General features: G+C 36.5%; 1 protein-coding gene across 1 annotated transcript in view; it reads right to left on the minus strand.

Annotated features, from left to right (window-relative positions):
• Positions 1 to 24,337, minus strand: part of PLCB1 (phospholipase C, beta 1 (phosphoinositide-specific)) — a 616,974-nt gene that overhangs the window by 110,721 nt on the left and 481,916 nt on the right. The window contains exons 15-24 of the mRNA XM_005874740.2: positions 20,324 to 20,391; positions 18,386 to 18,482; positions 16,304 to 16,388; positions 14,402 to 14,526; positions 10,786 to 10,940; positions 7,817 to 7,981; positions 6,336 to 6,435; positions 5,409 to 5,513; positions 4,129 to 4,238; positions 1,370 to 1,450 (exon numbers count right to left, since the gene is read on the minus strand). Of these exons, the coding sequence (XP_005874802.1) occupies positions 1,370 to 1,450; positions 4,129 to 4,238; positions 5,409 to 5,513; positions 6,336 to 6,435; positions 7,817 to 7,981; positions 10,786 to 10,940; positions 14,402 to 14,526; positions 16,304 to 16,388; positions 18,386 to 18,482; positions 20,324 to 20,391 (1,091 nt within the window). The remainder of the gene's footprint in view (positions 1 to 1,369; positions 1,451 to 4,128; positions 4,239 to 5,408; positions 5,514 to 6,335; positions 6,436 to 7,816; positions 7,982 to 10,785; positions 10,941 to 14,401; positions 14,527 to 16,303; positions 16,389 to 18,385; positions 18,483 to 20,323; positions 20,392 to 24,337) is intronic.

Raw genomic sequence — 24,337 nt, forward strand, 5'->3', positions numbered from 1 at the left:
ATATATATATATACACACACACACACACACACACTAGAGGCCCGATGCACAAAAATTCATGCAAGACTAGGCCTTCCTTCCCCTGGCTGCCGGCACTGGCTTCCCTCCGGCACCCGGGACCTGGGCTGCTTCCCTCCTCCGGCTGCCTGCAGGCACCTGGGACCCGGCTGGCTTCCCTCTGGCCCGGCTTCATCAGGAAGGACGTCTGGAATGATGTCCGGAAGACATTTGGTCTAATTAGCATACTACCCTTTTATTATTATAGATATTTTTTCACATGATATGAAATAAATATCTATTGTCCAAGCATGGAGGAATTTTCAATTTTCCTAGTTATTTGATTTGCAATTTACTGTATGAAGATAACTTATTAGACTATTACAAATCTGGGAATATTTTGCAGTGCAATGAAGTCTTTAATTTTCAAATAGATATGACCTTTATAGGTACAAGTTAAAAGGATTCTACTAAAAACGTCTTCGCTGCTAAAATAGTGTCTCCAGTGCCTGCCATGTCCTAGATAAAATTTTCTTCCGAGAAAACCACAGCTCCTTATGTTCAGTGGCCTCATTCAAAGGACCGTGCATTACTGCAAGACAAGATGAAGGGCACACTGGTGCCCAGAGGTGGGAAATGACTTTTCTTCCCTACTGTTCCATGGTAAGGGCAAATGACTTTTTTCTTGAATTTCAAAAATGACGGCAATTATGGGTTTAGACATTCCAAAGGAAAAATTTGTATTTTTTTTCTGTTAAACCATATGGAATCTATCTGATTCAATGTCTTTAAATTATTTCTAAAACTGAAAAGGTCCAAGTTTTCTCTAAGTTTAACCAACATTATACATTTATTGAAAATCCTTTCTGATCACCATTTTTTTTAGAGGAGAAACAAAAATAAAGTTGACCTAAACTTCTACTGCATTTTTATATCCAGGGCTGTTTTATTTTTCCCAAATAGCTTTTTGGCAGGCGATGTCTTGCAAAGATAAGGCTTTGAAAGGACAGCAACGTGAAAGGACCCTTGCAATCTCAAGGGCCCCAGGTCTCCATTCCTTAGTGACATTTCCTTGCAATTGGGGGAGAAGGAGGTAAGAGATCAACAGAAGGACTTGTATGTATGCATATAAGCATAACCAATGGACACAAGACACTGGGGGGCGGGAGGGTGTGAGGGCATGTGTATACTCAATAGTAAATTCCCATCAATATGGCTTTTCAAAAGGAGACATATGTACTACTATCTGTAATACTTTAAACAATAAAATAAAATTTAAAAAATATATAAAAAATAAAAAGAAAGAAAGGAAAATAGAGAAAGGGTCGCTCAGAGGCACCATCAGCAAAATGTCCCATTATGAGACCTTTACCCCAAATGCTGCACTACATACGCTGAAGAGGCTGGTGTCTTGAAAAGTTCTCCTCAAGGGAGAGCTTACTCCTTGGAGAACCTGGTTAACAAAGAGGTAGAAGTTGATGATATAAAAAGTCTTGTTTCTAAATAGTGACAAAATGTGTAATTTCACTTGAAAATGCTTCATTCCAACTTCTATTTCTTAGAAAATAAAATATATCTAATTGAGTAAGGAGACTCCTGTTTTCTAATCAGAGAAGGATGCTATGAATAGTAATTTACTTATATCTATATAAACTGTACTTGCCTTGAATTAAATTTTATTAAGTATGGTAGTAAGCATAAGAAGGTAGGAGAGAAAATTTTCAGAGCTTCTGGTGGATTTCTAAGGAGAGCTTCTAATTTCATATTGGTGTGTAGATGAGCAAAGCAAGACATTCTGTAGTCTTAATCTTTTCAAAGGCCATTGGAAAGAAAAATAACACACTCTTATCTCTGAAGAAATACCCAGATTAAAGATATAACTATTGGCAAACATTTAAATTCTAGTTCCCAAGCAAAATATTCAAAAAGGGCTTTCATTTTTAATTTAATGGTAAACAGAAGCTATTTAGCATTGCTGGGTTCTCTATAAGCAGAACTGCACACAAGGGTTCTTGAATACATGATTTATTGAGAGCATGCTCTCAGGAGAAAACTGTCAGGAAGTGAGGAAGGCAGGGTAAACAAGGAGAGAAGATAAGTTAAAATGTTGTCTCAACCTTAGCCTGATCCAACAAAAGTGTGTGTGTGGCGGGGTGGGGGTGGGGGGCAGTTTGGGAGTGCGAATTGCAACACAGAAGTTGCCCACTCAATAGCAAGGGACCTGAATTATTCTCCAGGATCTTTCAGTTTCTGGGCATGGACCACTCTATTCCAGGAATAACTTTCCAGGCATCTCCAGAGAAGGTGGCTCCCATCAGCCCAGGCCGGTCCTCTGGAGAAGCCTGGAGCTGTGCGGGGTTCGCCGCCCACAGCTGCAGCAGCCCTGCAAAGGAGATGTGGGCAGGCCACCAACAGCATCTGCTTGGAGCTTGCAAACACACCTTCTTCAATGGGCCTGTATAGCAGTGATTGCTTACACCAAGCCCTCAAAATTCAAGCAGGGGCCTCAGGTGTTTTTTGTTTGTTTGTTTCTAGGTTTCCCTCTGCAAATGGTAAGCCTAGATGTCAGAGGCACAAGCAACTTGGAAGTATATTCATGTCTGCCATTAGGCATAATTTCCTGACAGTATAAAGTTTCCCTACAACCCCATTTATTGCAAACTGCATACAGCATTATTTATGAAACTTCCCAGTCTAACCTGAAATTTCATCCCAGAGGATGATGTATCTATTGGTCCTGCAGTGTAAACGAGAGACTAGAAAATCTTACATGTATGTGAAATATTTTCCTTTCATTTCATTTTTCTCATGTTCAGTTAACTCAACATCTTAGATTTAAAATTTCTGAAATTCTATACAAAACCAAGGAAATAATCATAAATGTGCTAAAAATTTACATGATAGTCATGGAAGATCTGTTTAAAATAGAGAAGCATTCCAAATACCCAATAAGAGGGGAATGGAAATATAAATCATGGTATAATTACATGATAGAAGACCACGAAGTTACTAAAAGTCATACCATAGAATATTTAATAACATGGAAATATTTTCATTAAGTGAAAATAAAACACGGATTGTGAGTACTATCCCATTTTATGAACGAGTATAATTGTACATAAAAACTAGCTATATGGGATCCCATATTTAGTGTTACCGCTAGTGGATTGGACATTTGAATTATAGGTGATATCTTTAAGTCTTTCTTTTCTCCTTTTTATTTTTAATTTTTTCTATGATAAACCTATGCTTCCTTTAGAATAAGGAAAGGGCTACTTAATAGATAATATCAACTTAAGTGGATTTCCTATTGGTTATAGTTATCTAAACAGTTTTCAAGGTTTCCCCCCACACGCATAGTTATCCATTTTTCTTATATTTTTTCCCCTGAATTTATTATCTGAATATTCAAATAAAATATAAAATAGCTATTTTTTATCACTATTTTTAATATTGGGGCTAACTCCAATAATCATTAAATAATATTTCACTTTTTTTAAAAACCAAAGGATCTCCAGTGTACATAGAGGCTTGATATTTTTAAACTTCACTTCTAATATTTCTAAACCCTTCCTTAATTATTCTTTACATGGTGATATGTAACTTAGAATAATATGCCAACTGTTTTAGGAATACATATTTTAACACATAAATATACAATGTAATAATAATAGCAAACACCTTATGGCCCATACTACACACCAGGTATTGTTTTAAGTACCTTATGTATTGTAATAAATCACAAAAGCACTTTGAAAATCCTGTACTTTAAATTGAAGACAAAAGAAAGTACTAAATGACTTGATAATCATCTTCTTTTATAAGTGCCTTAATCATCTTTAATTAACATGAAATCATCTAGAAATTTTCATATGAAGCAGCAAGATGTGTACTGTTTCATGGGTCACAAAATAAGACACTGGTGGTAGCCACAGGATACCAGAAGAGAATGAAATATGAAAAATTCAGTTAATCATCTGGTTGTTTTGTGAGATGATGATGAACTCCATCAAGATGTTTTCCCAATGTGCTGATTTCTTCTCCTGAGGTGTGGTGTTACATAGGTAAAGCCAGCAATGAGGTGTGGAAATCACCCTTAATGTCATGCATAAGATTAGCACTCCCTCTCACCTCTTTCTTTACGTCTTCTTCATCTTCCAGTGTCAAAGCAGCCAGTTGCTTAGCTCTCTGCTCCATCAGATTCACATATCGAATTGGATTTGACAAAGCTTCAATCACATCTAAATAGGGAAGAGACGTTTTAGATGAAAGATCTTGGAAGTATTGATTATCCACCATCCATCCATGCATCCATCTATCCATCTACTCACCCATCCACCTACCAATTCATCATTCATTTTCCATTCTTCCATCTACCAGTATAACTACCCACTCATTCATCCAACATTTTAAAAATGAGCAAGAGTTAAGACCCTTTGCTGAAACTCCAGAAAGAGAGCCCTCAATGGAGGGCAGCTCTGAGAGCCAAACACGACAGGCTCCAAATCAGGATGTCTCAATGCTCCATATTATTCAGTTTAATTTCAATTCCATCCATTCCAGGGACCTGAGTTTGGCCCAAATGATGTTTCATAAGTGGAGACATTTCACATAAAAAGCCTGTTTTCCAGATGGTTGAAACAACCAAAAGATTTGGCAATGTGGGTCTAGCTGGAGTGAATGTGGCTGCCATCTTTGGGTGGGGCACATGCTTCAAGTTTGCCACAGTCTTTTTATTTTTTTATTAATCCTCAACTGATGATATTTTCCCCCCATTGATTTTTAGAGACAGTGGAAGGGAGGGGGAGAGACACAGAGAGAAGAACATCAATGTGAGAGAGACACATCAATTGGTTGCCTCCCGCATGCACTCCGACCAGGGTGGGGATCCAGCCTGCAATGGAGGTACGTGCCCTTGACAGGAATGGAACCTCCAACCCGTCAGTCTTTGGGCCAATGCTCTAACCACTGAGAAAAACCAGCTAGGGCATGCCGCATTCTTCACTACTCCTTAGTATATTATACCCAGGCCACTTATCACTGTGTTTAAATTTATGATCCCTTGTTGATATCATCATAAGTTAACTTCTCTAAACTTAGAGTTCCACGCATGAAAAGAATCAGGGTTCTAAAACTGGCAAGGCAAAAATAATTACACAGATCTGTAGACTGCTGTAGTACCAGGCAGCATGGGTTAGAAAGTGTTGGGCCCATGAGAGTACTACTACCAGTGGATAAATAGGCTCAATAGTTTATTGAAACTTGAACTAAATTAAATTAACACTTGTTCATAAAGGCTTGAGCAATTTACTTTCTAGACATAAATATAAAATAGAGGTGACTCTGAGGCCAGGACCTCCTATCTTTTTTCCCACAAAAATATGGATGAGCCGTTTGATTAGGCTGTTTACCTGCATAGGTGTCTGGAACATAGTCTTTCACCTCTATGTAGACAAAGACAGCTGGCAGCATCAGAGGCTGGTTCCTCTCATTCCTCAGACAGATGTAGTGATAGCCTGGAGGGCGACAATAATACTGTTCATCACATATTTCTTCACAATGTTCGTTAGCACACAAGAACATCTATGTGATAGAAGTGTTTATTTTAGGGGACTTTGGATGACAAACAGGTCACTTTTCTCACTTTAATTGCATAGTTTTAAGTGAGAAAGTATTATTTTTCTCATCAGATGGAAAAACAATGTTGATTTTGATTTTTTTCTTTCCAACCACATTTTTCCCCCAAAGAAGAGAATTCAGTGGCATTGTCATAGATTAAATTACTGCCCCAAATTTGTCCCTTGTCCATGATTCCTTCACTTGGGGTTTTATCATATGCTCTGCTTTGGACAATGGGACCTCAGTGATGTGGTGCAAGCAGAGGCTTACAATGGACTTGTATCGTCCGGCTTGCTTTTATGCATTCCAGTGGGTACCCTGAGAAATCCTACTGTGTGTACGCTGCTCCTTCAGCCTGGGCCCCTGCATGAGCACATGTGGAATAGGCCCAACCCAGCCCACAGCCCGGAGCACAGCTATACGACTGAGCCCAGCAAACCCTGCCAACCCACAGACTGGTGCGTATGAAGATAAATATTTATAAGCCATTGAGTTTTCAGGTAGTTTGTTATGCACAATTATTGTGGCAAGAATTGATTCATACATCATAGCATGCCACAAACACATGAAGCTGCCAGACTGAAATAGTCTTAGAGCCCTTGTAGAACAAAACACCAAAGCCACAAACAGCTTCCTAAATCATTCTTTAATAATCATGTACGACAGGGATGATTTTCTTTACAACTTTGGTATAAAGCTTCTCACCACACCATCCATACCTGGCCGAATTGCTTGTACTGGCAAGATCCGATGACCAATAAATTTTCCTCCTTCTTCATAAGCTGCTATCCTCAGACAGGCGAGTGAAGGAAGAACTACCTTCAGAGACATTAAGGACACATGTGGTTACAAGAAGGAGCAACTCCAGAAAACAGAAAAGAATTAGAGAGATATTATTCATATGGGTCCTGCTTTTCCAGATCCAACTAGAAGCTTCTACTTAGCAAGTTGACAAAAAGTTAAATTGTTGCTCTACAACTTAGATTTTCAAAAGGAGAAGGGTTACCAGAGATACCACTTTATGTTTTATCACTGTGTCCTAACTAGGAATTTGTTCAACACACAGGACATCTGCTTTTAACATGAACATTCTCAGCGTGGAAATGACAAAAGTTATATGTTTAAATCCAAAGAGTTAGTGGTCTTATCATTATTTGAGCATTTACTACTATATTTTCAAAGCAAACCACTTGTATATTTTCAAAACAAAACAAAAAATAGCTTTCAGAATAGTTTTCAAAATGAGATTGCTTTATAAATTTGTAAATTCCCAAATGAGGCACCAGAAAAATTGCTCATTTTCACCCTCAATGTAATACATGCAGAGTACACAGTTATATCCCATGTCAAAAGCATTAGACCAATGGCATCCTTAAAAAAATGTATTTTTGCCAGCAAGAGCAAACTAACATCTATTGACTATTTTCAATGTGCCAAATTTTTCTAAATGCTTTCAGCATGGTAGGGGATATTTATACCAACTCTATGAAGTAGAGACTATTAATAGACCTAATTAATATAAGAAATGATGGGGCACGGAGTCCTTTAATATAGACATTCTCTTTGCAGAAGACTTCCTGTGTGGATATTTTGGCCAGATAAAAGCAAAGGGTATGGTAAGAAAGCCTATGCTACTTTCTATTGAACTTACTGTCTTCCTTTGTGTGATAAACATGTATGAAGATGATTTGCTTTTTTAGTAAAGGCAGAGAGAAGGTCCAGGTGAATGTAAAAGGTTTTATCTCTATCAGACAGAACCCTGACAAGATTGAATGACCAGCTGCGGTGGCTAGAGAGTCTAGGGAATTTAATTAATATTCTTTTATAAAGAAATATGACCTGACTTTCTCTCAACTATCATACTATTCCTTATTTCCCCCCTCTACTTCATTTGAGTCATAATGAAAATATATCATTTACCACTGTATTATGAGAGAATATGAATTAGATGTATATGTTATTCTGGCCTTCCACATGAGGTATACTAGAATTAACTGATTTACAATACAGTTCTGAAACTCTGAACAAGTGATTCACAGAGATCTTGACTAGTTTTCAAGATAGCTTTCAAAATGCCATTGCTTTATTACTGTGTAAGTTCCCCAATTAGCCACAAAAATATTCTTCTTTTTCATTTTTTTCTCAGTGTAAAACACCTAGAATGTGCAATTCCATATCATGCCAAGGACACAAGACCAACCTTTTTGAACACAATGGGTTCTTCCTCCCAGACGGGATTTACAGCATTTCCTTGGGATGTCTTGGTCTTAAATGCTTTCCTCCTCGTGTCCACAGGCAAACCAAACATATCCACTTCCACAAAAGTCCCGACTTTCTTATCAGAAAGAAACTGACCTGAAATGATCTAGAAAATAATAAAAAGTAACTCTTCATAAATGAATAACAGTGATATAAGAAAATGCTTCAGGGAGGCACAAATGCTGTGGTGAATGTTAAACAATAAATAGGAGCAAGAGTACAAATATAATTCCTCTTTTGGCTAAAGAATTAGTGGGGGACTATTGAAAATGCTGGGGTGAGAGGAGTCAACAAGACAAACTTGTATAGGAGGAAATAAATGAACAAAAGTTTGATAAAATGTTTGCCTGATGTACTTAAGATACATATATTAAATGAAAGATTGGTCTTTAGAGGCAACTGAATATGAAGTTTTTCCTAATACTTAAAAATATTACAAGAGGAAACTTCTCATTTTAGCATAATTATAAATGAAACTAAAAGGTAATTTAAGAGTACAAATTTAAAACATAACATAGTAGAAACTCTAGCATTTAAAAAAAAATTCCTGTTGTTCATGAAATTTTACTTGAAGGAGTGGTTGTAATCCCATGGTATACTAATTCTCAAAGTTGTTACACTTTAAATAAAAAGTCACAATGATGACTGAAAAGACAAAAACAATAAATAGCGACTTTAACCATTAAACTCAGTTCATTATTCCTTCTAATCTCACCTGTTTAGCCATCCACACAATTGTGGGTATCCTCTGCCTAGCTGTAAAATTATCAGATACTATGGAATTAAAAGAGATTTCTAAATCACATAGTCATAAAATGTCTCCCACATCTGCCTCTTCTTCTCACCCAATTTTTAAAACCCGAGTGATTCTTCAGGTATCATAAATGTGTCTTTTTTAAAAAAAATTAACTGTATTGTTGAAAGTATTACTGATATCCCTTTTTTTCCTCTCACTGACCCCTCCTCTCCACTCTGCCCCCTCCCCAGGCCTTCACAGCACTATTGTCTTCTGCTTTAACACCTGAGGGGAGCAGCAGCAAGCAAGTGCTGACAGAGCAAACCTGGCAAGTCTGGGTTGCCTGGTTACAAGGCTGCCTGCTGGCCAAGACCTTCCTGAGCTCAAGTCAGTGGAAGGGGACAAAATTTCCAAGACTATGACTGAGTCAGAAACCAAACACAATGGTGACTTGAAAATGGGCATCAGTGGCCAAGTGGCCAAGTGAGGCCCAAGTCAGCTACATGCTGCTGTAGTCAAAAATTCCAAACAAGTTAGGTAGAAAGTCATGAGGAAGAGGCTGTCTGAATTTCCCCTGAATGTTCTTGTGAACTTATGATGACTGATGAAAGCAGAAGTCCTTAACTCAGTGGCACTACTCTCACATTCTCATCAATGAAAGACAATGGCCAAAACCATTTGAGTGCACAAGTCCATTCTGGCACTATGAAGTCTATGTCACAGATCAAAACACAAGCACCACTGGACAGATGTGAGCTCATCTTAGTTCTAGCTGCAGGTTAAAAGCAGGACTCCAATGCAGCATGGCCATCCATTCACAGGATACTGACAGCTCTGGAACAGGGTCTCCATTCTGGACTCAGGCAGCAGTACATTTTCCTAAGACTCAACTGTTTCCCCTCAACTTACTTTCCTGTCTCTATGTCATCGTTTTATAGTTGTTTGCACTGTCACAGAAGAATTTTCAAGAAAAAAAAATAAATGAACAAGCCAACATGTACAAAACAAGGCGAATCCGCAAAGAAAATATTATTAGTTTGACCCAACTATAACAATTGACAAAGATTCTAAAAATACCATTTTATCAGTTATGCTTAAGAGTTTATTTTAATCAAATGACAGGAATTACACATCCTTTGCTGAAAACAATTTCCTAAAAATAAATATAATCTTGAAGCTCTAATTCTGCCAACTCTGCTCTTCAGATATATGCTGTGAAATAATTTCAAAGGATATAATTGTGAGAGACTTCACTGAAATTTTATTTTTAATCCTTGGTAAAGTAACACATTTTAAAATAAAAAAAATGGGCTCAACAAGCTTAAGGTAGATATAAATTAGTGAAACTGTTATAGAGCCTTTTTAATTATAGGTTTTCATATGCCTTTGGTTTTGGATCAATCTGAAAATTGAATTTATATCCAATAAAAAATGTTTCTTAGTTAACAGTCATCCAGTTAAAGAGGAAAAAAAATAAGACTTTAAAATGTAAAATGAAATTTAGCTAAAATAACCCAGAGCTTATAGAATTCATGTAAAAAGTTCTTTATAAAAATGATTTGCCATTCATGGTATTAATTCTCACAGCTAGGAAAAAAAGGTATATCTACTGAAACATCAATTTCAAAGATTGCGGCAATCATTTGAAATTCATTGTTAGGGTCAGATAAATATTTAATAAAGCAATTTTTTAATTTGATATCTGTTTTAAATCCCTGAATACTCTGATAGATTTTTAAATCCATGCTATGGTAAGTTCAGAGCTTTTATTCCATTTTGACAATTTATTGGGGATACTTTTTTTCTCTGATTTTTCTCAGTGTGGATATTTCTCTAGAAAAAATAAGAAGATTTCTCCAGTAGTTTTTGTGTAAATTTTACTGTGGGACATTTACACCAAAAGAAAGGGTTGGCCATGGTGTGTCTCACCAACTTGTTTTGTTGACTTAGGGTCCAATTTTTATCCTGTTGAATGTGCAGCCGAGTCCCTTTATTTCCTGTACGTAGTGTCTCAGAATTTCTAATTCAGATTCAGGCCTTAAAAAAAAAATGTCTGAAGGAAATGGAGACTGTGCTAGCAACTACACCTTTAATGACTCAACTACATTTTTACACAAAATAGGTAATGTCCAAGACTTTTGATGGGGACAATTTTATAAAAGAGACATACATACCTTAACAGACAAAGTGTTGGCCACTATCCCATCTACGATGCCTTCAGTGAATGGATCAAAATGCTTGTCAGGTCGCCTCATAAACTCTGGCTTTAATCTGTAGCCACTCTTCCCATTGTATTCATACATCCCCATATTGATCTGCATAGCCAGATCTGCATACCAAAGACACAAACCTTACTGTGACTCTATTATCTTTGTAGAAAGAAAGTAAGATTGTATTATGGTCCACTTTTTTTCCCCTTTCAAAAAGAAATATGTATTCATTGTAGAAATGTAGGACACACATACAAAAAAAAATTGAGCTAAAATCTCCAAATCCAGAGATAAGCTACTAACAACAGATTGGTGTATATTTTGTTTTTCTACTTCAAATACAGAGTATCCCAAAAATGTATAGACACTTTAATAGCTGATAGCCATAGATTATATTACATTTTGAAAATGAAATAATTTCTCTAAACACTGCGTTTATAATGTGTACACATTTTTGAGGATACCCTGTATATTTTAAATATGCAGTATGTCTATTCCATTAAATATTTGCCTGCTTTAATTTTAAAAGCTATACAAAATTCTGTTGAATAGATATATTTGAATAAATGTATTCATCCAGGCTCCTTTAAAGGCACATTTATGAGTCTCTTCTAAATTGTCACCATTACATATAATGTTTTGATGAACATCATAGTGGTGAACTCTTTGAGGATATGATTAACAGTATTCTTAGGAGTGAAATTTCTGGATCAAAAGATATGCACTTTGGGAAAGATTTTAGGTAAATCTTGCTAAAATACCCTTCGGAAAGCTTAAACCACTTTAAACCTCTAATCCCTGTTTCTAAGGAAGGACCTCCCCACACCTCACCAACAGCGGCTGCTATAATTTTTCTTTTTTAATTTATGGGAAAAAGTTTCCTTTTAAATTTTGCATTTCTTTGATTACTTACCACCAATATTGAATTGCATGTTGACCTGTTTCTAATGGACAAAGATTACTGCTCAAAGTTCCCCTAACACTCTGTATGAAATGAATGTCCACACTAATTGCAATTACTGGGGTTAAAAACAACAACACATTTTAAAGTCCTAAGAAATCTGAGAAGCTGTCATTTATCCCAGATTATCTGAGCTGAAACTCATCTCTTTTGGGCTGGACAATAAAAAAGGTGATGGTAGACATATTTCATAGTTCCATGAAAAAAAGAACTTTTAGATCAGGGAAAATAAGTGAAATTTTTTCTCTCATGTTATTAAGCTAGTATAATTGTGATACTAAAATTGGACAAAGTAAAAAACAAATGAAAATGATTGACTTACCATACTTGAAAAAAATTAACTCCAAAAGCCTAAAAATTATATTAGCAAATCATATGCTTTAAGAAATAATACCCAAAAAATAAGTAGAATTTATCACAGGAACACAAGGATAATTACATATTAGGAGATCTATTAATATAATTTATCACATTTTCTCACAAAAGAAGAAATGAACACAATCATCCCATAACATAGAAGTCCGCGATATTTAATAACATTTAACATAAATTCCTAATATACTGCTGGTCTTTAGAACAAGTTTATATTCCTTTAATGTGTGAAAGAATATCTGTCTTAAAGTCACAGCCAACATCTACTCAATGGTATCACAATGGTGAAATTGCCAATAGTGTCCAGGGTGAAGAGAAAGATGCACACCACTGCTATTTAATATTATTCTAGAACAATTAGTCCAAATCCTAAGGAAGGGGGAAAAGCAGATGTGATTAAATTATTGTGATTGTATGTCTGCAAAACCCAATAGAATCTATTGGCAAAAAGGGAAATTATAAGAGTTTAGGAAGATTATCATTTATAAACTAAATTTACTTATTACGGAAATATATAAATATTAATTTCTAGAAACAATCTGTTAAAAATATAATGTCAAAAAAGAGATTTCATCTAAAGAAACTAGACCTCTAATAAAGACAAGTGATTCTGCTGAGGGACTTAATATAATTTTTAAATTGAAGAGAAAAACATTCTTTCAGTGATAAAAAAAATTAAGGATACATTCTTCAGATGAATTTATAAATTTTATGTGATTTAATATAAATCTCATTTTTTTCCAGTGGGGCAGAGGAATACATAATAATAATTAACCTAATGTAAAGTTAACGTGATTTTAATAAAAACCTCTTTTTTCCCCCCAGGGGTGGGGGGAAAGAAACATGATAATAATTAAGCTAAATTTATTGGAAACCAGAAATCCTACTGGCAATGGCAAGAAAATAACTGAAAATAGCTAGGAAGGAGAATTTCCACTTCCAGGTATTAAGCCATTTATTAAACACTACAATAATAACAGTGTGTTATGGGTTGCAGAAAGCAGACAAACTTATTAATGGAGAAGAATATAAATAGAAAAAAATGGATCCAAGTTAACTATAACAGAAAAGGGTATACCTATTAAGCTGTAATTTCAGGTCAGTATAAAAAAGGATTGATATCTTACTGAGGTTATATATAAAAATTAATTTTTGGATAGATGAAAGGGTAAAATTAGAAATATTAAAATATGAGAGAAATGAAAGTAAATATGAATCTGATCCAGGGGAAGCTGCAATCATTAAAGTAATCCAAGACTCCATAAAAAAAAACACACCATTAAAAATCTGATCTCATCTATTTCACAAAATAAGACAACACGCCCTTTATATAAAAAGCACTGTAAGTGACAATAGGCCTGAATAGGCGATTCATAAAAGCAGAAATATAAACAGTTTTAAACCCACATATTTAAATGTTCAACCTCCATAATAATCAAAAAATGAAATTAAAACAATGAAGAAATAACAATATTTTGTCTCAAATTGTATTATTATTGTTTAAGGATAACACTTAACCAAGATCTCAGATGAGCAGGAACACTTCCCGCCATACATTGCTGATGGAGAGAAATTCTGGGGCAACATTTTTTGATGAACAGTTTGGCAAAAACTTTGGTACAAAGTTTCTTAAAACCTCACATCTTTTGACAGAGTAATTTGGTTTTAGGAACTTTGCCAAAAGAACATCAGTAGATAGACTTGAAAATTTATATCAAGACTATTCTCAGAGCATTATTTATAGTAGAAAAAAATTCCCTAGTGTTCAGTGATAGGAAATGGGTTTTAGTGAATTGTGAAATGTGCTTAATATACAGATATTAAAATTCATGTTTCTGTATAACATTTAAATATATGTGGAATTAAGTGAAAAAGCATATACATACATAGTCAAAAAACCTTATAGATAACAAATAATAAAGTTGAGTTTTGAATCTCTGAGTTTTATTTTTTCTTTATACATCTTTGGATTTTCCAACTTTTTCTATAATAAATACATATTACTTTAAAAAGTATAAAGGTTTTTGTTTGAAAATAATGCAAGACCAGTAGAAAGAAACACTCATTTATAAACTATTGCAGACAATTTCTCAATTTTACTTTTTTTACATTGGTATTTCCTTTATTAAAATTTACTTTTCCTAGTTTCAGTCAAGTCTGGCAATTTTTTATCCTTCGGAATGGGTTTGGGGTCCTTGGAAATATGGCTTTATGACAATGGAAATGAGCAGAAACTGTGCTACTTACCCACTGTTTGGAAATTAAGGGCAACCATTTGACAGCCTGCATTCCAGAAGAGCTGAGGCATATAGTTGGATGAATCTACACGTGTTCCTTTCGGATATATCCTGCTAAGCTGCATTTTGTTATATCTGGACCATCATGTTAAGTAGTGAATACAATTATAAAAATAATTAGCCAAGAATATCACCTGAGAAGCCACCTTCCATCTTTCTCCACTGGGGAAATGAAATAAATATGGATGATCTCATTGGGCTAGAGGGCAAAGTATGTAAAAACCTTGCTGAACAAACAGAATAAGTGTTTATAATATAAATGTAGCATTACCTTTGCAGCCCCTTGTAGGTGAAAACTAATAGGCAGCAAACATGGCTGAGTCAAGGTCAACATGATTTTGTAGAGATTATTAAGGATAGGCCTACTGATTAAAAACACATGAGGAAGCTCAAGGGCATCAGATCATGTGAGAGGAGGATACTGTGTTTGGCTGAAGCAGATAAAAGAACTGCATGGCTATTTTTGAAATGCTTTCTGCTCATTTTCTCAGCCTTCTCTGGGAATGCTATTTGCCAAGACTGGGGTACTTTCTATGATTGATAACAAGGTAAATATAGCACAGAAGGTTTTGACCTCCTTTTGTATTTTGGGTCCTACCGTCATCAGTTTTCCACCCTGAGAACCTTTTAGTTATTGAACAATAACTACATGTTTAAAACATGATTGACTATTCCTATTACCAAGTTAGGTAGAGGTCAGTTGTTTCTGATCTTGGGCTGGGGTGTTGGACCATTAAGTTTGCACCTTAATTCTGAAAGCTACTGGCTATGTATAATCTATGGCAAATTATTTCACTTTGCTGAGCCTCGTTTTCTCATCTATAAAATAGATTGAATAATTCCTACATCACAGGGCAATTGTAAAGATTAAATGAGGTAAGACATAATGAAAGGTCAATCTCATAGATAGTACTTAATGAACACTAATGATCATGATTTTTATAGTGTGACTGTATATGGACTTTACAGCTGTTCTCTCTCCTATTGATGAGTTTAAAAGGTGATTTTTTTTTTAAATTCTAGGACTTGCTTCATGAAATTGAGCTCATTGACACATTTAATATTACTTTTATGAAAAATATGTAAAGACCTGTTTCATTTTATTTTGGGTCATGGATAATAATAAGTAGTTTTTGTTGTTAGAAGTATCAACAAAGCCTTTAGTAGTAATATATATTTATATTCTCATATCATTATTCCAGCTATTCTTTTAAAATATGTTTTTATTGATTTTAGAGAGGAAGAGAGAGGGATAGAGAGATAGAAATACCAATGAGAGAGACATAGATAGGCTGCCTCCTACACACCCCCTACTGGGAACTGACCTGCAACCCAGGCCTGTGCCCTGGCCAGTTATCGAACCGGGGACCTCTTGGTTCATGGGTCGACACTCAACCACTGAACCACACCGGCCAGGCCCAACTACTTTTTATTGGCCATTTATTAAATGTCCAAAGATGCAAGATGCCAAGTTAGGCTTACATATATACATGCCATACTTGTATTATATCTTACATATGTTGTCCCTAACCCGAACAGAGAGCCATAAAGCTGGTATCATTATTTATGTTTTATAGGTGAGAAATTTCAGGAAGGTCAAGCAAACTGACAAAGGACAAAGAGCTGGATGGTGAGAAAATACTCTTGAAATGCTTGACTCCAAGGCCAGTTCTCTTTTCTGTACGCCAGGCTGCCCTACCCAGCAGTGCCAATGAAACCTGAAACTATTTATCACACCCAGGTGACAGACTGAAGCCATTGCATGCATCCTTTTGCTTATTTAAAGCAAAAATTAAATAACCCATGACTTCAGTTGTGCCTATTCAGTTGATATTCGTCAAATCAAGGATACTCTACAAATTCCACCGGAGACTTCGTCAGCTGCTCAAGTCCTTTGGTTTCCACGAAGGAAGACATTTCAAAACTTCTGTTTCTTTCTGAGTTAATGACAAACAAAAAAAAGTAAGTAATAAAATTCAGAGTTATAAATTATAACATATGAGAAGTAGGCAAATGTTCAGTGAATTTACAGCAATTAATTTTCAATGTAACTTTTATATGTATTTTTTTCAGGGAACTATTTACTATTTATCTGCTACAAAAGCTGAGTCTTGTTCGTTGTCTCTTCTAGTATTTACCACCTGGGCCGCTTATGCTTATGGTTGCACAAGTCAGGGACCAAGTGACATTAGGGTGGGGAAATTGATTTTCGTCTCGGGTAGTGTGGCAATGACAGCTATTTTGTCAAAAGGGCACAGCCCCTGAGGAAATCTCTTGTTCGAAATCCATTCAGACTGACTTCTTGGGGCCATTTCTGGGATTCACGAAAGAGACCAGGGGGTGTGTTTACTAGAGGCCACCCCTTTTATACCCGCACGTCAGGGCCTCAGTTTGTATATGTCCTTATATCCTTTGGTTCAAACAGCTAATGTGACATTAGAATTGTGTTACTTCAAAGCAGAAGGATCCTTGGAAATTTCCCAGTCTGATGGCCTCATTTTCAGATTAGATAACAGGGTTGGGAGGTGAATGTACTAGAGGTCTCAATGTCCTCGAACACAGAGCAGCATTTTGAAAGTGAAATCCAAGCTTCTAATTAGGATGAGAGAAGCAAAACAAAGCTATCTTAGTTTGGAGAGGCTAAGAGCCTAGGAGCTTCTGTCTCCCTCCCAAGGAAAAATCAGTGTTATATGCTTTGCATCCTTAAAGCCTCATTCTTCTTCCTATGCCTTCCCCACTCCTTTACCCATCTCCTCACCTTCCCCAATCCAATAATCTGTAAACTCTTTCTTCTCTTATTTTTACCATCAAAAGTCTCCTTTCATATGACTAATTACTTTAAGTATGACTGTTAATTGAAATTAAGTCAATTTAATAGGTGCTTTGTAAACTATGTGCGAATATTGTTTTTTAAAAGTGATAAAATAATCTAAAATACAAAGAGAAAAGAACCCCCAGATGAAATTTCAAATGACTCAGTCCATCTTGGGCTGATGCTCTTGTTATCAAGTTCTGAAGAACTTAAATGCATCATCTCCTTCTCAACTTGGCTACTTGTCTAGAAGCTTTTTCCTCATGTCACAGTAATATAAATAGGACATTTCAAAGTGGACAACTTGTGGTCAGCAGCATCAGTAATTGTAGCATCAAAGAAAATGTTGAAATCTTTATACTTAAGCTGTGCTGGAAATTAAATTCTTTATTGTAGAGACTTAGATACCATACGCCACTAAGTTAAGACTCTTTGGGCAAAATTATACAGTTAAACCTGTGTGTTATGCAGAAGCTTAGATTTTGATAGATCTGTAAATCTATCCTTTATAAGAGGCTGCTGACCTTTTGACCTGATAGCATCTTACATTTTATGCAACGATAGAGGGCAATTTCATAAAAGGACTCTTTTCTCTAGATGGAGGAAAGATGATATTTTTCTTTGCATCCACTATGAATGCGTGCTTGGATAAAGGAAAAAACATAAAGTGATATGAGGCTAGTCACATGTTCTCCGTGACACATAAAACAGGCTGGACAAATGGAATGTGGATAAATTGGTTGATTTGGTTCTATTTCCAGCTATCAGGGCTGACCAGTCACTGGCTGCTTCCTCTCTGGGAAGGTGGTTTATTTCATCACTGTCACTTACACAATGGTTGCAAACAAAAACCAAATGTAAAACTCTCAATTAGCTGTATTCTGTTCAACGTCTGTAGACCTAGTATGTATTTTGGAGAAACATCATGGGATACTTTCCCATATGGTTATTGTAATATATATATAACATATATATCACATAGACAACCCAGGCATATATTATAGACTCCACCAGCAAAAAGTAATAGTTATATTAACATTAACAGTTTTTTGTCTAATTGCCTTCTGTTTAAAATACACTTATTATATGTCACATTAGGGTTTTTGCTCCTGGAAAACTTACTTTTTGAAATTTCAAATGACTCAAACTTGACTGGCTGAATATAGTTCACCAGGTTAGACATCTCTTCTGTGGCCATGGCCTCGCTCCCAGCAGTCCCCTGGAAGCAGGAATAAAAATAACATTCCCAGAATCAACATTATATTGCCCAGGGTTATTTTCCCAGGGCAATGCTCACGTGACCCAGGAGCACAGAAAATCATCCCTCCTCTCCTGCAGATGCTTATCATCAATAGAAAATTCATTCCAGGGGGAAGAAAAGGCCAAGCTTCTCATTACCCACATGTGGAGTGGGCGCAGGGAGGGTTGGGGGCTGCAGCACCAGCCTCCGCAGGAGACCCTTAGATGTGCAGCAAACCAGAATCCTCATTTTACTACAGTGATTCAAATCACATGAAATTTTGAGAAGCACTGAGCTACATCTCATCGCCATAGCAGGACGCCTAAAGTTAATACATCAAGAACTCACCGTACAACTAGAAAATGAGTATATGGGTAACCCCTAGATGAACTGAAGTTATTAAAAAACAAAAATTACCTTGTGGAAGTGGGTTGGGGAGGGCAAACAGCTATTGTTTTTCTTTATGTAAACATTCCTCCTTTCCTCCCTTCTTGGTTCCTGTGCGCCTTTCAGGCAAGCAGTACAGTATACTGGGGGGTTCTTAAGCCAGATTGTCTGATTTGAAATCCAAGCCTACACTTAGAAGCTGTGCAATCTTGGGCAAGTTACTTAACTGCTCTGTGCTTCAGTTTACTTATTAAAATTAGGGTGAAATTAGTTCTGATAGCATATATGGTTTTTGTGATTATTGAATGAGTCCATTTATGGGAAAGAGTTCAGAACAGTGCTTGGCACACAGTAAAACATCATGTTATTTTAACCACTATTAACTATTACATGTTATTTTGATAATGTTTTAAACAAAAAACTAATACTGAGTATTGGCATGGGTAGAACTCTACAGGTTGATCTTACATTTTCTCTCATTTTTAGATGAGAGATACATGGAGACAAGCATTCTTTTGAAAACTCCTATAGCAATATTTAGGTTAAATATTAATTGGAAATTACTGATTTGGAAACAAATTATCAAATTAAAAAGGTACTTTTTAAATTATTAAAAATTATTGATAAGAATTTATCAACAATTAAAATAACTCTCAGGCAGAAATACTTTATCAGACATTATAACAAACTTTCTCCTGAATATTAAGCTGCAATTTAGTAGGGAAACATAATAAGCAATGTCCAATGCATTAAACAAAATGATTGTAAGAGGAAAAATATCAGAGAAGAACAGCTTATTACTTATTTATCCTTAACTAAATTGCAAAGATACAAGTACTGAGACAGGTACTTTTTAACATACTTTAAAGCAGACTCAGTATAATTTTTTTTATGAGAACTCCTGCTAAAACAAAATTAAAATTCCAATTCACCTAGCTCGATTCACTTATAGGTTCTCTGCAATTAATATTTCTGATCTCATGAAGTTATGTGGGGTGCTTGATCTCATAGCTCTCTAGTGTTTTCAAAATACAACAATGGAATGAATGTCATATTTCTGGATATTTCTCCAAACCTCGTGTCTTTTCTGAACCTTGGACCATTTAGCAAGCCATTTAATTGCCTCAAACACTGAAGCAGGAAGGTGCATGTCACAGATTTTGAATTCACCCTCTCGATACACAATTTGATGTAAGGCAAATCTCAACAGCATGTTCATTTTAGAGAACTTTTTCAATGCCCCACTTACTCCTTTACTGACCCAAGTTTGCATCTTCAGGTTCCAAAGGGTAGGGAAAAAGTTTTAAAGTGAACGGTGACATTTTCCACCACTAGATGGCAGAAGGGGACCATGGACTGTCAAGAGGGAGCTGACTACACTGGCAGATTCGCTGGATGCCTCTGTGACCAGAGGGCAAGCCCTGGACACCCACCTCATCCATTGAAGACTTTTTACAGTCATCATCATCGTCGTCATCGTCACTCTCCGTATCAGCTTCCCCTGTCAAATTTCAATAACAGATCATGAAGCGAACAAACATTTACAGGTTTGAAGCACACATGCGATGTGTATTACCAAAAATTTCCTTGAAAATTGGCCTTTCACTGTTTGATTTATAATGATTCTTTTGGATAGTTAAATTTTATTAATCACGAGAATTATCCTAACATTTTGAATATGGACTTTTTTGGTAAATTTGTTTTGTGAATACCATTTGAAATTTATACACTCTATAACAAATGCTAAACATTTTAATCTATGTTAAAAAAATTGACATCACACACAGTTAGTTTCCAATGGCACATGTGTCCTATCTTGATGTGTGCATTCTCTTTAAGGATCTGCATCACCCTAAAACAGACAAATTATCACTTTCCATCTTTTTTTCAACCCTGACTCTTCAATGTGGTGCTTGGCCTGTGCTCCGTGTCCTTGCAGTTACCTTCCCAAGGCCATAAAGGACCTCACAGAAGAAAGGAAGGGGATAGGGGCTGGGGCAGGTGGGGCTGTGGTACCACACCTAACCATGCAACCACTCTAAGGTCCAATGGTATCCTATGATTTGCCTGCAGGCTTATTTGATGAATGCATTCTTGGATGTAACTTGGAAAATGATGAAATCCTGTTTAAGACGGTAGGTAGGGTAAACTAAGTAAATACTTAAATCATTCCGAATTATGGAAATCTATCTCAGCTTCACATTTTGCCAATATGCAGTCATTTCCAATGGCTCGTTTTCCTCTCTGCAGATTTGGTGGATGATTCTGCCAGGTTAAATAACATCACCAGTTCTCTGCCCTTCAGTGGCCTGAGGTGACCTCTAAAAATGGTTCCCTATTCACTTGACCCAGATAACCCCACAAAATTATGCCAATCAAGAGGTTCAAATCTTGGTGGTCACTTTAAGAACACTCATGAACCTGTCCAGGCCATAAAGGGTATGCATATTCGGGAAGCCACCAAGTGTCTGCAGAAGTGATGTGTGCCATTCTGTCGTTACAATGGTGTGCCCTGGCCACAAATAGTGGGGCTGGACACAGGGACAGTGATCCCCCCAAAAGTGCTGAATTTTTGCTGCACAAGCTTAAAAATGCAGAGTGATGCTGAACGTGAGGGTGCAGACCTAGAGTCTCTGGTCATTGAGCACATCCAGGTGAACAAGCTCTCAAGATGCAGCACAGAGCTCCTGGGCAGGTTAACCCACAGGAGCTCCCCCTGCCTCACTGATAGGATCCTGCTGAAAAAGAGCAGCCTGTTCCTAAACCAGAAGAGGAGGCTGCACAGAAGAAAAAGATATCCCAGAAGAAACTGAAGAAACAAAAGCGTATGGCCTGGGAGTAAATTGAATATAAAATAAATGCTAATGAAAGTTTAGAAACTACTCTCAGCATTACATTCTTACACATCTCTGGGCTCCCATCAGACCCAGTAAGAACAGTTATGTAAATAGAGTTCCAAGTAAAATGTAAAGAAGGCATAGTTCTAAATTGGTTGAGTTGACTACGGCAGGTTTCACACAGTGCAATAGCATGATGATCCCCATAGATGGCAATATTGGCTCAAAAATGAGGCAACTGGATTGGCCAGTCCCTCCTGCCTTCTACGTTAGCTGCTATACCCACGCTATATAAATGACAGTACCCACAGCACTGTCTTCCAAGAAGCTTAGAACTGTTTTCATTTGGCTGATGAAGTTGAATCGATTACTGAATGATTGCAGTGAGAAAAACATTCATGAACTATCTTTAGTGGAAAAAGAATTTTGGCTCCAGCAAGCCTTATTATTTATGGCTTATTTATTAAAGAAAGTCACATACAACCACTTTATGATGCCTATGTTGGGTTAGTTAATAAGGTAAGTCCATTTTATTTTATTTTATTTTATTTTATTTTATTTTAATTATTTTTTAATTTTTATATTTTTATTGATTTCAGAGAGGAAGGGAGAGGGAGAGAGAGATAGAAAGATCCATGATGAGAGAGAATCATGGGTTGGCTGCCTACTGCACGTTCCCCACTGGGGATCGAGCCCACAACCCGGGCATGTGCCCTTGGCTGGAATCGAACCCAGGACCTTTCGATTCGCAGGCCGACGCTCTATCCACTGAGCCAAACCGGCCAGGGCAAGTCCATTATATTTTAGATAGAAAACATATTCTACTAAAGACACATTCTTTTGGGAGGCTAACACATTTTTTTCTAATCAAATTTGTTGCCCCAAGTAACTATGTTTTGTTTTTTAATCAGAGAGGGGATTCTGTTTTGTCAACTAATTTAAAAAGTCGATTGACAGAGCCTCCTGCACAATGCTGCATGGGGCACAATATAGCAGTCATTCCAAATACTCCATCAGGTCAGAATTTGGTTGCAAGGGCGGGGGAGGGGGAGAGAGAGGATTTATCTTCTTTTACTTTATGAGCAGGGACCTGATTTTTCCTTATGTCTTTGGAGGGACCTTGAAGGAATCTTGTTGGACCATGGAAAAAAATCTTATTTTACCCTAGTTTTTTAAGATAAGTATCCTGGCAAAGGGCTGAATCCTGGAAGATGCACCTGGCCAACCATGGCCACAAGAAGCAAATTAGTTCTGAAATAAGAACCATTTCATGATTTTTCAAGTTCCTTGACTTCACACTATCAAGAACATCCATAAACCAAATTTGGTCAATTAGCAGTCCTCCTTATTCAGGGGCCTACCTGCATATTACAATGTCCAAAATTTTCCACCGGAATAAATAAAGATTGCTCAACAGACTATGAGGCTAATTTAGGAACTACCGAATTACTAACAGATTGCTGCTCTTTCTCTGTATTAAGCAATAATGTTCGGTGCCTGTGAAAATCACTATTTGTGTTATGCATCCAGTGAATAAGAGGCAGGGAGCTGGGAGTGAGGAAGGCAGATGGAAGCCAAGCACCCACATCCCAAGAAGACACGGGTTACTCGCCAGCCCCAAGGGAGGGAACTGTGCTAGGGAATAGGTGGGCTGTTAATGACATTCATCCCAAAACTTCACAAAGAACATTCTTACAAAGAACAAAAGCTGTTTTTGAAAAAAGAGTCAGAATTGCGTAATAATGTTTGAAATAAACATTCAAGAACTTAAAAAAAAGACTTTCAAAGAATTACATCATGTTTGTTGATAAGGATTTTTATCTAAAGGAAAGGAATGGACAATTGGCATGGAAAATTAGAAGAAAAGATAAATCAGAGAGTTGGCCAACGTTCTTTTTTCCCGATTGCCACTGAGTTTATATTTTAATTTTTAAAAATTATTTTAAAATCTCTTAATTGCCATATGTAAGTATACAGAGAAGAATAGATATCATATGTATGCAGTTCAATGAATTTAACCAATGTAAACGTGCCTGAATGACTAGTACTCCGATCAAGAAACAAAATATGACCCGAAGCTCCCTGGGACTCCTCCCAGTCACTTCTTCACCAATAATAACCATTTCCTGACTTCCAATGACATAGGTTAGTCCTGTCTGATTTGGTACTTTATATAAATGGAATCGTGCCATACTTTTTAAAATTTGACTTCTTTTGCTCAACATTATGTTTCTGAGATTCATTCATATTATTGTGAGCAGTTGTAGTTCATAATTGCTGCATATTACTCCATGATGTGAATGGACCACGATGTGTTTCTCTGTGGTGAGCGTTTGGTTGGTTTTCCGCTTGTGGCTGTTCTAAATAGTGCTGTTCTAAGCACTTCCTGTCCCTGCCCCTCGGTGAAGATTTATGAGCACTTCTCTTGGGCTCAGACCTAGAGGTGGAATTCCTGGCGCATAGGGGTGCCTCCATTCAGCTTTTGTAGATACTGCCCAATAGTTTTCCAATGACAGTTAAACATTTCATTGAAGAACTTCCTAGATTCAAGCCTAAAGTTTCCTCCACTTGCCACCCTCCACCCAGGAGGTCTTCATGATACACTTTTCA

The sequence above is a fragment of the Myotis brandtii genome, unplaced genomic scaffold (assembly GCF_000412655.1).
Source record: "Myotis brandtii unplaced genomic scaffold, ASM41265v1 scaffold45, whole genome shotgun sequence".
NCBI lineage: Eukaryota > Metazoa > Chordata > Mammalia > Chiroptera > Vespertilionidae > Myotis > Myotis brandtii.